The following is a 15,364-nucleotide window of genomic DNA, read 5'->3' as shown; positions in this document are numbered from 1 at the left end:
ATATTGTTGAATTTGTCTTCCTTTCTTTTCAGCCACTGTATTACCATTTCTCTGAATTCTTTTTCTGACAGGTTGCTTGCTTCCATTTTGTTTACTTCCTTTTCTGGTGATGCCTCCTTTTCTTTCATATGTGGGCTGTTTCTTTGTCTCCGCATGATCTCTCTTCTCCAGGTGTCTGGTTATGTAGTTCTTTCTCTCCTGCGTTGATTTAAAGGCACAAAATACAACACAACAAGGCACAACGCACAAGGCATGAACACAAATGTATTCATGATACTAATAACCCCAAATAAAGTTGACCACCAGGGAAAAGAAAATTAGGGGATAAGAAAGAAAGAAGAAAAAAGAAAAAAAAAGGAGTGCAAAAATGAAATTGGGAAAATGAAAAAAAAGTAAGGTAGAAAAAAATGAGAAGGAAAAAGAAGAGGGAAAAAACTATTTATATGGGGAGAAAACTCCAATAGAACAGCCACTAATCCCAACAAATGCAAGCAACAAATATATAGAGATGAATGCAAACTACAAACAGCAACTAATATCAAGTGAGGCGAGGGAAAACAGAAGCAAAAAACAAACAAAATCAATACAAAACAAAACCAAAAAAAAAACCAAAAAGAAAAAGTGAAACATTCTGACAAACAAGCATAAAAAAATAACCAATATTATCAATAATCAAGCAAACAACAACAAAAGGACAAAGAGAGAAAAAATTTGGATAGTGAAGAAAGAGAAGAGAGAGGTATGTATGGAATTAAAGCAGGGGATTGGATATTAGATATATAAGTAAGGTGAAATTTTAACAGGGGGTAAAAAGAAGGAATAGGGAAAATCTAAAGCAGGAATAGGGTAAGAGAAACAGGACAAAAAAAGGGGAAAAGTGAGGAAGAGAGTGTTGGCATAAAGGTAAAGTTGAGATAGAGTAAAATGATGCTAAAGAAAAGATGAAAATAGAATGTAGAACAATAACCCAAAATAAAATAGAGAAAATAAAATGACACTTTTAAATAAAAGGTAAAATAGTAGTAGTAATAAGACTGATTAAAAATAAAAACGTAATAATTAAAAAGGTAAAATTAAGTGAGGAAAAAAAGAAAAAAATTTAGTTTCTTAAGTAAAAGATGTAAAATAAAAATAAAAATGTGCAGTAGTGAAGGTCATTCACTTCCTCTACTGTTCTGTTTGGCACGCCTGTTTCCTAGTCAGGACAGTATTGAAGTTCCCTGCATTCCATTGCTCCTCAATGTTGTAAGCCACAGTCCTGATTTTCAAGCAGGCAATACTTCTTTATTTCTTATACTCCTTTATTTGTGTTTACACAAGCGTCAATTTGTGATTCAACCCCTGGGTGGCAGTGTTTCTGGATTGACCTCTGGGTCTATAGGTCCTCTCTAGCTAGTGTTTAGATTTTGTTTTCCCTGTGGCCCTTAATACCAGTTTGGGTGAATGGGCTGCCCCAGAGCTGGTTCTCTGATCATTATTCCCCGCTCTGATCCCCAGGTTCCACAAAAACAACTTTCCCCTGCGGTCTCTTAGAGTGTCCCCAATTGGGTGATCCTATGTATTGGGCTTAGTAATCAAAAGCAAGCATTTAAAGAGAGAAAAAAAAAAAGGAAGAAAAGAAAAAAGAGCCAGAGTAAGTGTGCAAACTCCAGCGCTGAGCGCAAGTCTGTGCAGTCTTTTTTCCCTTGGCTCTAAGCAGCCAGCACACTTTTACAATTTTTAGGCTGCCCTTTTGCGCCCAGTTCAGCTATGGGTTGCTTTCTAGAGTTCCCTCTGTTAGCAGCCCTGCGTATCCCCTTCCACATTCGTGGATCATGCTAACCCCAACGGCCGCAGATTTTTTTGGGTGCAGACTTCCCCATATCTTCTAGCTCCCGTTGTGTGCATTTCTCTCTCCTGCCTGGATCAAGGACCTCAACTTATCCTAGGTGAAATCTGACCTTTCCGTGATAAGGTGCAGAGCTCCTCCGAATCTGCGTGTTCGCACTGCTGCTTGGGGACCGGTGTTCCTGGGTTCGCAGCTGTTCCCTGGGTGGTGTTGTTGTAGACCCCCGGGATTTTTAGGCTTCCGATAACATCCACTCTCCCTTTCAAGATGGCATGGTCCCAAAAGGCTCTTATATATAGATTTTTTTAAATGTTTGGTTTTATATTTAGGTATTATAATTGGTGGCTAGATTATCAAGCCAACTCTAAAAGGTCAATTTTGTGTCATATGCCGTAAGTTTATCACTATATCACTTCAGTAATACATAGCTACCGTGTAAGACAATGCCCACTGGGAATGTGTATTTTAAGTTTCAACTTGGGAACAAAGTAGGTTTGATTCTTTCCACTTTTATGGAAGAAATTTGGGTTGGCCAGAGGTGTAGAAAGGGATGCCTTGAGGCAGTAACTTTACTGTTTTTATTTTTCACATCTAAATAAAAGCAGGATAACCTTAATTTGTTCTGAATGAGGAACAAGGGCATTGTGATAAAGATGTACAGAGTAGCTTTCATAAATTCATACTCCTCTACTATCCCCTTGTTTGTGTAGCTTATTTTATAAATTAAGTTTATGTTGTCTTTTTATTTATGCTTCATATTTTATGTCAAAATTTTAGAAAGTAGAATTCAGAACATGTCCCAGTTATATAAAGGGTAAACACTTCAAAGAATATGAACAGAATTCAAATAGAAATATACTTATGAAACAGATAAAATTTAAATAAATCTAAGAACTCATTCAACATTCAAAAATGTTGGAATGGTCATAGGTGGTCAAGCTTCCCCAGGACCCAGTCTTTTCTCCCACTTTCCCTCTTTTGTTCCTTGGTTTATAGAACTCTGTAATCCCTCAAGAAGCTGGGTTACCTAATTCTCAGTCTTCTGTGCTGGTTGTCAATAATTGAGGAGAACACCTTTCTAGTTGTATCTGTGTCCTTTCTACCTTAAAACTTGCCAGCTTGTCTCTTTCTTGTAGGACTCCTGAAGGCAGTAAGAAGTAACCAACACAATCCATTATCCTGACATTTATATCAAGTTCTTAAAACATCAGTCCATTGGTTAGGTGGTCTCAGTTCCAAGACAGTAGGTTTAACTGCACAATGAGAAGAGCCATCTTCCTCTTAGGAGATGAGGAGACTTTCATTACCCTGCCCTCTTTCTTTACTAAATATGTTTAAATTTTAGGTTCTGTTTCCCTATTTCCTGAAACCAGTTTCTAAATTAGTTTGCTTGAAGATGTAAGCCACAGAATTCAAATTTATTGGCTCAAGTTAAATAACTTGCCTGGGGTTACAGAACTACTAAATGGCAGAGCTGTGATGTAGCTATTCAGTCCCTCTCTAGAGGCTGCACCCTGCACATTATGCTACCTGTAAGTGCCAGTTGGTGAGCTTCTAAGTAGCAGTACAATTGTTAATAGGGGTTTTTGGGGTTTTTTTTTCTTTAATAAAAAGATTATTAACTTTAGGTCAGTATTCTGGCAATCCTAGTATACAACTTTATTTTTTCAGTCTATCGGGGATTGTTAAAGAGCTTTTGTGATTTCTGCAACTCCCAGAAATGAACAGATGTAGCTGATAAAGCTGTAGCTAGCATGCTGTTGGTTACATTCTGTTTTGTTTCTCTGGGCAGGCAGCTTGGCATGGTGGAAAAAGCGTGGGCTTTAGCTTCAGTCAGATTTGGGTTTAAATTCTGGCTTCAACATTTCCTAGCTGCTAGCTTTGCTTTGCTTCTTCACTAGTAAAATAAGGATAATAACATGGCCCTTCAGGGTGGATATGAGAATTACATGAAATAATGTAGGCTAAAGACCTTTAAAGTGGAGTCAGGCAATAATAAAACCTTAATAAATATTAAGTCACTTTTTAGGTACATTTCTCAAAATGAAATGAAGAAACAAAATGTACCTTTTTCTATAAAATTTAGGTATAACTGACTGGAGAATGAATATTTTGCAAAGAAGAATTCATATACTATAATCCCAAAGAACTCATGGCAATTAATAAATTCACTCTTGATTCCTATATTTCAAATCATGGTGATGTAAAATATTGTAACCAATTATCTTGTAAACATTTTGAAATTCATGATCTGATGTAACAGGAACATTTTATCACTGGTCAAACTAAACTCATATAGCATTCATTGACCAGTTTTTTTCATATGAGCTTTCATCACTGTGATCTTTTAGATGTTTTCACAGGTTTAGTTATTTTGTGATGAAATATTTCTATCATTTTTGCTAATCTTCCTTTTTCTTTTACTATTTACTATTAAATGTTACCAGTTTCTGGTTATACTTTTGTTTCATTTTCCCCCTTCATGTCATTAAAAAAAAAGTTGATTCATTTTATTCTGTTCTTTATACAGAAAAACATCTGGGTATATTTTTATTAGAGTGATTGTGTACCTGGCCTGTGGTGCTGATTAGTATTTTTAGTTGTGGAATCATTATACCTCCTCAGGAAGGGTGGCAGAGAGCAATTAGATTTTGGCTGGAGAATTGAGGAGCTTTCTATTTGATTTGGGGTCTATTTCTTAATTCACCTCAAATTACCTTTTCCACAGTTTAGTAATTGAGCATATTCTGTTATTTTTTAAATAGATTAGCTCATTTTCAAAATGTTTACTTTATATCTGACTTCATTACTCCACTACCTAAGACAAAAGGAAATCTAGAGCCATGAAGCATGTAAGGACTTTCTTTTCTTGGCTTATTGTTATTTTATTTTTAAATGAAATGGGTATATGTGAAAACTATGTTCTTTTAAAAGCTTATCCTCTTCGTCATTGTATTTAATTTATTTCTTTTTAATTTTTATTTTAAAAAGTAATTTTCTTGCCTTGGCCAGTGTGGCTCATTGGAATGTCAGCTTGCGCACTGAAGGGTCTCAGATTCCATTCCCGGGTTTCAGGTTCGCTCTCTCCATCCCCCAATCTGGGCACAAGCAGGAGGCAACCAGTTGATGTGTCTCTTTCACATTAATGTTTCTCTTTCTCGCTCTCTCCCCCCTCTCCCCTCCCCTCTCTCTTTTACTATCTCTGAAAAGCAATTGGGGGAGGGGGTGGAAATATCCTCAAGTGAGGATTATTTTAAAAAGTAATTTTCTTTGTAGATTCTTCTCTCACTGTATTATCTCAGCACATTATTGGAATTGAAGTATGCTTATTATTAGTAACATCACTTGTTTTATTCTGTAATCTAATATATATATTGTCTATTAAATAGATTAGGAAAGCTTTACTTTTTTTCTTCTTCTAGAAAAACGGAAAACAAATTCTCCTACCCCTACCAAGCCTAGTTGAGGCCTTCATTCTGTATACATGGTTATTCAGAACCCCATCTCTAGTTCAGAATGGGTAGCTACTCCTGTGATGAGCTAATATATTTGTACTTTCTGACGACCAGAGATATCAGTGGCCCTAACTGTGTTTAGGGATCAAGACACATTGATCCCTAAACACAGCCACTCTAAAATGCTTCCTTCTCAAATATCTGTTTAGTCTAATGATAGCAAATAAAATATTTTCATGTCAGACTTCTTTTGGAAGCTGAAAATTTTCTTCAATTCATCATACAAGGGACTTTACTTCTCTTTATTACATAAAACCCCATAACATTTGTATCTCAAGATCACTGCGGGGACTATTTGATAATAAAGTGCAAGTGCAGATACCTAATACACTGCAGATAGAAAGAGGCAACTGCTGTGTTTATTCTCTAATAATGACTGGAACAAATGCCAATATCTGCTTTCTGCTGAAAATACTTATTAGTGTACTGCTTATATTCACTACTATTCTTTCTTCCCTGAATCTTTACTCCTGGAAAATAAATAATGCCAGCAGGAACTAAAGATGACCATTTTTCTTGTCTCTAAAGAAAAACTTAATGTTGACGACAGCTGTTAAAAATGAGATATTTGTGTTATATTTATAAGGCAGATCTTGGGAAAAGTAATTTAAAAAAAATGTCTCTGTAAATGGTCTTGGCTAGTATTTGCTACCTCAAAAAGTCTTAATTCTTTGTCACAATTAATGGGTGGTTTGGCTGGATGTAGAATTGTACTTAGAAAATAGTTTTCCTTTCTTTTCAAAGACATTTAAAACTTGTTAGATTGGCTTCTAGCTTCCAGTGGTTCTGTTGAAAAAGGTATGTGTGTTTTTTTGCCAATTTGAGTCTTGATCTTTAGTCTGTGACTTTTTTTGTCACTCAGGAACTTTTAAAGATCTTCTCTTTCTTCCTCTTGATTTAAACATTTTATCTGTTTTTTGTTTGTTTGTTTGTTTGTTTGTTTTTACCTCTAGTGGATGTTTGGAACGTATGGAGACACTGGGAATGCTGGGAGAGAGTGCTTTGGCATTTAGTTCTTGGAGGTCAAAGAGGTTAATTTTCTTGAAATGCAGGAAACAGTCTCACCCAAAATGTCAATAGAAGGCCTGTTAAGAAGTACTGTGACCCTGGGGAAATCCTCCTATACAATGAAAGGCTAATACACAAATCGACCGAACGGCGGAATGACCAGTAGCTATGACGCGCTCTGACCACCAGGGGGCAGACACTCAACGCAGCTCCTGCATTGAGTGCCTGCCCCCTGGTGGTCAGTGTGCTTCCACAGGAGGAGCACTGCTCAGCCAGAAGCTGACTCATGACTGGCCAGCGCAGCGGCAGTGGCAGGAGCCTCTCCCACCTCCGCAGCAGAGCTAAGCCATTAGTTGGACATTTCCCAAGGGCTCCCAGCTGCCAGAGGGATGTCTGACTGCCAGCTTAGGCCCGATCCCTCGAGCAGTGGGCCTAAGCCTACAGGTGGACATCCCCCGAGGGGTCCCAGAATGCAAGAGGGTGCAGGCCCCACCCGAGTGCACACATTTTTGTGCACCAGGCCTCTAGTATAAGAATAATCTTGACATACATATTGATTATGGGGTATGACAAGAGAAGCAAGACATGTATACCAAAGACCAATCAGTGTGTTTGGTAATAATGTTATAGACATGTGTGAAACAATGGAGGAAGAATGTGTACTGGTAAATTACATGGTACAAATGGAAATAAAATAAAAATCACTGTGTGAAAAACAGTCACTACATTATCTATGAGTATATATTTACCATGGTACTGCTTTGGGTATCTAGCTGGATATTATTTGCACTATTGTGCTTAATCAGATTGACAAATTCTGTATTTCCAAGTTGGACTTGCTTTTAATTACTTTGATAGGTCAAGAAAATGATTAACTCTTTTCTATAATGGGGTATCTATTTTGTACTCCAAACACTTAGCAATTCCAAATCCAGAAAGATTTGAGAAATGACATTTTTGCGAAGGCTAGAGTTTGACAATAATAGCCATACTTATCTAAATTGGAGTGGGATTCAGAAGTTGAACAAGGGTTGTACTTGGGCAGTTTTAAAGCAGTTTCTGAGTTAGCAGTTTACATTTCTATTTCATTAATATCTTGGGAAATGAATTACCAGAATTGCATATATCACTAACTCTTTTATAAGAATACAAACATTCAATGACAAAGATGAATTGCTTTTAAATTATCCACCATTGTTTTCATGGTTCATACATATTATTGCTTTACTTCACTAATGTGACTGACTCAGGACACTGTACATTAGAAATACAGGACTCTAAGGAAGCAGAGAGGGATGAAGATAATGAGTGGGAAGATAGTGAACGATGTTAAAATAGAGTTTGATCATTTTGTATTAATATAATTTTTAGGCATTTTAAAATAAGTGTTAATTCAGAATCATTATTTTAATGTGCATATGATTTACTTTTCAGAGCCTAAATCACAACCGCAGCAGCTTCATCAGGGGCAACACAGATTGTTGAATACTGAGCAAAATGGAATAAAAGACAGTAATCAAACAAGATATCTTCCTCGGAATGATACCAGACAGCCAAGAAATGAAAAACCTCCTCGTTTTCAAAGAGACACCCAAAATTCGAAGTCAGTTTTAGAAGGTAGTGGATTACCTAGAAATAGAGGTCCTGAAAGACCAAGTACTTCTTCAGGATCTGAAGGATGGGCTGAAGAGAGAATCAGATGTGATAGACCCTATTCTAGATATGATAGGACTAAAGACACCTCATACTCTTTAGGTTCTCAGCACAATGATGGTGCTTTTAAAAAAAGGGAAAACTCCATGCAAAGCAGATCAGGAAGAGGTCCAGCCTATGCAGAGACAAAAGAAAATCCACTTCCTCAAGAATCCATAGATTATAATAATCAAAAACGTGGGAAAAGAGAAAACCAAACAGCAAATCCTGATCATTTTTATGACAGGAAACCACGAACAATAAATAATGAAGCTTTCAGTGGTGTAAAAATTGAAAAACATTTTCCTGTAAATACTGATTACCAGAATCCTGTCAGAACTAATAGTTTCATTGGTGTTCCAAATGGAGAGACAGAAATGCCACTGAAGGGAAGGCGAGTAGGACCTATTAAGCCAACGGGACCCAGCACAGCCACACCCTATGATGATAAAGTATTTTACAATAGTGGTCCTAAAAGAAGATGTGGGCCAATTAAACCAGAAAAAGTACTAGAACCATCTATTCCTGTGGAGTATGCAAAACTGTGGAAACCTGGAGATGAATGTTTTGCACTTTATTGGGAAGACAATAAGGTATGCATGCTATAATGGTATTATATACTAATATTACTAAATGTAACATTCTATTGAAACTGTACTTCTTTGAACAGATTTATAGATATCTTACCTAATAATAGACAAACATGTAAATTGACCGTACCTCCGCTACGCCCACCAGCCAATCAGGAGTGATATGCATATCAACCCAACAAAGATGGCGGTTAATTTGCATACACAGGCACTGAGCGCTAGGGGTGGGCAGGACACTTGCGTCGTCGCTGTGGTGACGATACAGGTGTTCTGCCCCACCCTTGGTTTCTCAGGGCCTCTGAGCAGCATGGGAAGGCGGGGCCAGAGCGGAAAGAGGCGGCTCCAGGGCTGGGCCAGAGTGGAAAGGTGGTGCCGGCTAGCCAGGGAAAGGAAGGCCCATTCTAGCACGAATCTTCATGCATCAGGCTTCTAGTATAATTTATTACAGGATAAATAAAATATTTATTATATTTATTGTTTTTTTATGAATGATTAGGGAGAATGAGTCCCATAGATTTGACTATATTATATGTTATTTTAGCTTGTGTATTAGAATAGTATTGAAAAAATTAAGTACAGTTGAGAAATGACTTCACTTGCCATCAACTGAACTGTTAATGTTTGCTTTTCTTTCTAGTGAGATTATACTAATTCACAAGGAAGAAAATCATTTGAGTGGCCCAGGGTTAAATTCCGCAGATTTCATCTAACTTAAAGAAAATTTGCACAGACTACATTTTTTTTTAAACTAGTTTTATTTTTAATATATATATATTTTATTGATTTTTTTACAGAGAGGAAGAGAGAGGGATAGAGAGTTAGAAACATCGATGAGAGAGAAACATTGATCAGCTGCCTCTTGCACACCCCCTACTGGGGATGTGCCCAAAACCAAGGTACATGCCCTTGACCGGAATCGAACCTGGGACCCTTGAGTCCGCAGGCCGATGCTCTATCCACTGAGCCAAACCGGTTTTGGCCAGACTACTTTTTTAAAAAATTAAGAGAATAGTTAATTATTTATCTGATAATAAATAATATAATACTTATTAAACCAAATAAATTAAACATTCTTTTGTTCTATATTACATGCTGACTAAAAAGAAAAGAGGGAAATTGTGGAGAAAGGAGAAGGGAAATACAGAAGATGAGGTCAAGAAGGAATACAGTGGATTAGATAAAAGAGCCTGGCTGAGAGGGAGAAGACCACACAGTCAGAACAGGAAGATGAGGAGGCCAGAAGGACCCTTTGAGAAAAGGGCCTTTGCACATGTTTGCCTTCTGCCCAACATTTTCTACCAACTACTCTTCTTATCCTTGAGGGCTGGGCTCAAACATCACTTCCTAAAGGAAGCCTTCTTTAACCTGATCTCTTCTCCCACATTCTTGTCTTTCTCAGTGCCTTATTCGCTTTCTTTAAGTTACTAGAATTTGTAAATTTATTTATTTATTATTTATTTATTTATTTATTTATTTATTATTTATTTATTTAGGTTACTGGATTGATAGCTCTCCCCTATCATAATTTTAAATTCCTTAAAGGCAGGGTTTTGTCTAGTTTTGTTTTTTTGTGTTTTTTTCCTGTAGCCCTGCTTTTCCCACAATGTAGGAATTTAATAATTATTTGTTGACTCTGTTAATTAGTTAATTTTGAATGGGGCACTTATATAGGAAAAAAGTAGAGTGGTTAGAGGACTGGTGCTATCAGCATGGTAATTAAAACTGAGGTAAGGGAGTTATAGTGACAGGGACATGCATAGATGTGAGGATCGGGTCAAAGAAAAAAAATATTTGAAGTAAATATTTTATAAGTTGAGTACTTTCAGTTGATAAAGTAAGGATGTGCCCATGGGAGTGTGTGTGTGACTAAAATAAGTGGTGGAAGTAAAGTTAATTGAAGATTTCAAGGAATTCAAATTCAGGCTAGGAAGTATGGATGGATCCTTTAAAAAGATGCTGTAGCCCTGGCCAGTGTGGCTCAGTTAGTTGAGCGTAGTCTGGTGCACCTAAAGGTCACCAATTCAATTCCCAGTCAGGGCACATACCCACATTGTGAGTTTGATCCCCAGACAGGTTGCATACAGGAGGCAAGCAATCAGTGTTTCTCTCTTGCATCAATGTTTCTCTCTCTCTCCCTCTCCTTTTCTCTCTCTCTAAAAGAAAACACACACACACATACAGAAAAAAAAGATGCTGTAGGGAACCAGGTCCCATGGTGTTCAATGAGTGATGAGGCATAAACAGGTGTTAGGTGTTACCTGATGATTCCAGCAAGGAGAGTACAGGGTGGTATAACCAGGTGGCATAGTTGATGTTTGCATGTGGGATGATGCTAATATAGAAGCAGCATCTCTACTGCCAAGTTTTTATTCAAGGTCAAAAGGAGGGGATGAGACAGCACTAGCTATGTTTGTGTGTGTGTGTGTGTGTGTGTGTGTGTGTGTGTGTGTGTGTGTGTGTTTCTGATAAAGCAAAAGCCTTCCCAGAAATATCAACAGACAAGCTCATTTTACATGGCTACTTCCTGGCTATTAGGAAGGCTTGGAAAGCAAGTACTATTCAGACTATTACTCTTTCAACTCAGACCACTCACTTTCCAAAATACAGGAACTGTTTGATTTGGGTAATGAGGGATTACTTAATATTTACCTGTTTCTCCCTTATGCAGGGGCAAGAAAAGGTGAAGTAGTTAGAAATCAGTGTTTGTTTGTAGAGCTTAGTGTCTACCTTAGAGTAGACCTTGTGTCAGGTGCTTCTGTTAAGATGAAGATGGAAAAATGTTTTTTCTCTATTGGATAGTGTGGAGTTGTTGGTGACTTCTACAAGCAGAGGAGGTAAGTGATTGGAGTTCAAGTCAGATAAGGTTTGAAAGGCTAAAACCTCACAGGGATCATGCCCTAGTAGTACGTAAAAAACTATTACACACAAGCCATTACAAAGCCTAAAACCAGCCCTTTACAGCAAGCATGTCAAACTCAAAGGCTAACATGGGCCAAATAAACAAGGTTTAAGTTTATGTGGGCGGCAAAAAACACAAAAGTTTTAATTTTCATAGAAACATAGGTTTATTTTGATAGAGACATGCTGAATACAAAGGGCTGAAATGAGTAATCACATAATAGAACATTTTAATAAAGATTAATATTTTTTCTTGAACATTAACTTACCAGACACTGAATAACTGCACAAATTAATAAGCATAACGCAAATAAACCTATTTTTCTCTTCTCCAAAAGCAGAATATTTCCTGTTGTGCACACCAAACAAGTCAGTCCAAGACTAATGATGTGGCTGCTAAAATATTTGCTGCTAGTATTAGTGGAGAGAAATGGTGCGCCTACATATAAGGCATGTAAGGGAAATGAATGCAACACGATTATAGTAATCATTTATTAGTGAACGTTATAGTTTGTTATTAATAATTATGTATAATAGTATATTGTAAAAATTAAGGTACGAAATTTTTATTAAAATGTTTCTTACATACCGTTCTATTGGCTGGGCCGCAAAAATATTCGTTGTGGGCCACATGCAGCCCGTGGGCCTCGAGTTTCACATGCTTGCTTTACAGAATCAAGGATGTCTGCTTGCACTCTGTCTGTCTGCCAAAGAAAATCTAATCCTCTTTTGTGTGTGTGTGTGGGGGGGATATACATTTCCTAGAATCTTTTGAATATTTTACCTGCAATGCCTGGCATCCTATAAAAAATTACGAGCCAAAGAGAGAGAGAGAGAAGGAAAGAAAGAGAAAGGGAGAGAGAATATGATAAACCAGAAACAAAGCAACAGAGAAAAATAAAAAGACCTACAGATATTGAGATATTAGACTTAGCAGGCAAGTTCTTTAGCAAATATTGAGTATTCAACAAACCATAATTGAATGGCTGCTAAGTGTCAGGTACTTGGGATAGATCAGATAGTTCTGGCTGTGTTATTACTCATATGACTTCAAATACTACCTTCTGAAAGACAGCACCTAATAATTCCCAATTGTTTTCAACTTTTAGAGTATTCTTAGAATTATTGGATGCTCTTTTAAAGTGACTACTTTGATTTTAATTGGATATATCCTTTCAGTTTAGAGTGAGGGACTGTGGGCTCTATATAGATTATACAATTAAACAAATGAGATAAACAGTATTTACCCTCTGAAAGAGATGGGATTAGTTATATTCTGAAACCACCTAATTTAAGAGATAGCTTTTATTTTTTAAAAAATATGTTTTTATTGATTTCAGAAAGGAAGGTGAGAGAGGTAGAAACATCAATGATGAGAGAGAATCATTGATGGGCTGCCTCCTGCACACTCCCTACTGGGGATCAAGCCTACAACCAGGCATATGTCCTGACTGGGAATTGAACCATGACCTCCTGGTTCATAGGTCAACACTCAACCACTGAGCCACATAGGCTGGGCGAGATAGCTTTTAAATGTCTTGTCAAGAATATGCAACTTTCTAATTTTCTAGCCAGAGACCAAGGTGAAGATTTAAGAAAACCATTAGCTTTTAAGAAATCATAATCTTAATTGCATTACAATGATGTTTTGGAGCTGATTGATCAATTAGTATAATTAATAATTTAAAAAAGTATTCCCATTATCTTGCCTTCTCTCAAGTTTTATTTGCTTTGAAGGATTTTAGAATCTGGGACAATTCTTCCTCTAAACTGTCATAGCTAGTTCAGTGCTTTTTGCCCTCTCAACTGGAATACTCGAACCACCTCCAAACTGGTCTCCTTGCCTTAAACTTTTTTTTGTTAATATATTTTTATTGATCTAAGAGAGGAAGGGAGAGGGACAGAGAGATAGAAACATCAATGATGAGAGAGAATCATTGATTGGCTGCCTCCTGCATGCCCCCTACTCGGGATCGAGCCTGCAACCTGGGCATGTGCCCTTGACCGGAATCAAACTCGGGACCCTTCACTCCACATGCTGATGCTCTGTCCACTGAGCCAAACCAGCTAGGGTGCCTTAAACTTTATTCCTCTTACACTTGTCATTGAAACTGCCACCACTGTGCTTTTGGGCTTAGAACATATCATTCTTCCTAGTTTAAATCTTTTACCTGTAAAATAAATACATATTCTAATATGCATGTAGAGCCTTAGTCAGTTAGCTCTTGTATTCTTGTCCTGTCTAATTTCCTATTGGTTTACCCTTTTTCTCACATCATGCCATAATTAATTTTAAACTCTTTATAGTTTTTTGCACTCATCTTCACATTTTATGTCTGTAACCTTCCCTGAAATAAATACCCTTCTCAGTTCTTTACTTGGCTAAACCCTCTTCTGCCTTAAAGACTATATTAATTGTCGTCTGCCCAGGAAGCTCTTCCCAAACTCCTTAGCTTTATCAAATGCCATATCACTACACCTTTATTACAGTGCTTTCTACATTATATAGAAGTCACTTTTTACACGAGTTGTCTTTATGAAAGTGTTAAGTTCTAAAAAGATGTCAACTTATTTGTTTTCCTAGGCTATATTGTGACTCATTGTTGAACTTACCTAATTATCTGAGAAGCTTACAATTGAAGCATAGGTCCAAAAATACAACAATTCACAAAACACAGAAGTATGAGGCTAAAGAAATAAAAGAGGGATGGAGAGATGTGAATGTATATCAGAACTCCAAGATTTGGGAAATCCCCACATGATGTCTCTAAATTTCTTAGCATCCAGACTTGGGAAGGAAGCACCATGGATTAACTTAATAACCGTTGTAGTATGAAGTATACTAGTTACTCAGAAAAATAGATTCTTTCCTGATAAGTCATATTTTAGAAGGATATGAAAAATAAGAATTTCTGTTGCCTTTAGCATTTTCTGATTCTGGTGAGCCTACTAAGAGATACTGTTAAAAATAGACAGCGTTATAGTAGAGTGTCCAACTAACCTAGTTTAAAGAAATTATTCCTTAAGAGAAAATAATTTTTCATGTTTACTAAGCAACATTCCGACCTATAATTTAGGTCCTGAATGGGTTGACCAATTAGTGACCTACTCCTAGTTACCATAACAGGTAAATTTTAAAATTGTACTTGTTATGTAAATTAGTTGCTTGTGAGGTTGTTAATGAGCATTAGTTCCCAGAGCCAAGTAAAACTGAATAAACTGATAAAATAAAGGTATCTGGTCTTGCAGTGTCTCAAATCCTATAGCACCTGGATATGAATGATGTGCTTACTCCCTACCTGACATTCCTACTTCCCCTCCGCTGCCTGTGATGTCAGCAGCAATGAGCCTTTTTCTTTGTATTTATTTTGTCATATGTTTATGTTTTTTTAAGTTGCCCCATCCTATATAATAAAAGGCTAATATGCAAATCGACCGAACGGCGGAACAACCAGTAGCTATGATGCACACTGACCACCAGGGGCAGACGCTCAACACAAAAGCTGCCCCCTGGTAGTCAGTGTGCTCCTACAGGGAGAGCGCTGCTCAGCCAGAAGCCAGGCTCACAGCTGGTGAGTGCAGCGGCGGTGGTGGGAGCCTCTCCTGCCTCTGTGGCAGCGCTAAGGATGTCTGACTACCAGCTTAGGCCCACTCCCTAACATCCCCCGAGGGCTCCTGGACTGCAGAGGGCGCAAGCCGGGCTGAGGTACCCCCTCCCCCCGAGTGCACAAATTTCGTGCACCAGGCCTCTAGAAGTTATGTATTCTGATTAATACATAAAAAAAAATCTTACTAATATTAGTTAAAGGACTTCAGTGGCTGACAACAAAACA

At 37.4% G+C, this 15,364-nt stretch overlaps 1 protein-coding gene across 7 annotated transcripts in view; it reads left to right on the top strand.

Annotated features, from left to right (window-relative positions):
• The window catches only part of TDRD3 (tudor domain containing 3), a 200,080-nt gene that overhangs the window by 146,313 nt on the left and 38,403 nt on the right, over positions 1 to 15,364 (top strand). For all 7 annotated transcript variants that reach the window (XR_013813911.1, XR_013813912.1, XR_013813913.1 and 4 more), the window contains exon 11: positions 7,786 to 8,636. Coding sequence is in view for 4 of the 7 variants with exons in the window: in XM_079779604.1 (XP_079635730.1) it covers positions 7,786 to 8,636 (851 nt within the window). In the remaining 3 variants the exon portion in view is untranslated. The remainder of the gene's footprint in view (positions 1 to 7,785; positions 8,637 to 15,364) is intronic.

The sequence above is a fragment of the Cnephaeus nilssonii genome (genome assembly GCF_951640355.1).
Source record: "Cnephaeus nilssonii genome assembly, chromosome: 8".
Classification (NCBI taxonomy): Eukaryota; Metazoa; Chordata; class Mammalia; order Chiroptera; family Vespertilionidae; genus Cnephaeus; species Cnephaeus nilssonii.
Note: the sequence above shows the minus strand (reverse complement) of the source record. Positions and strands in the feature narration are given on the sequence as shown.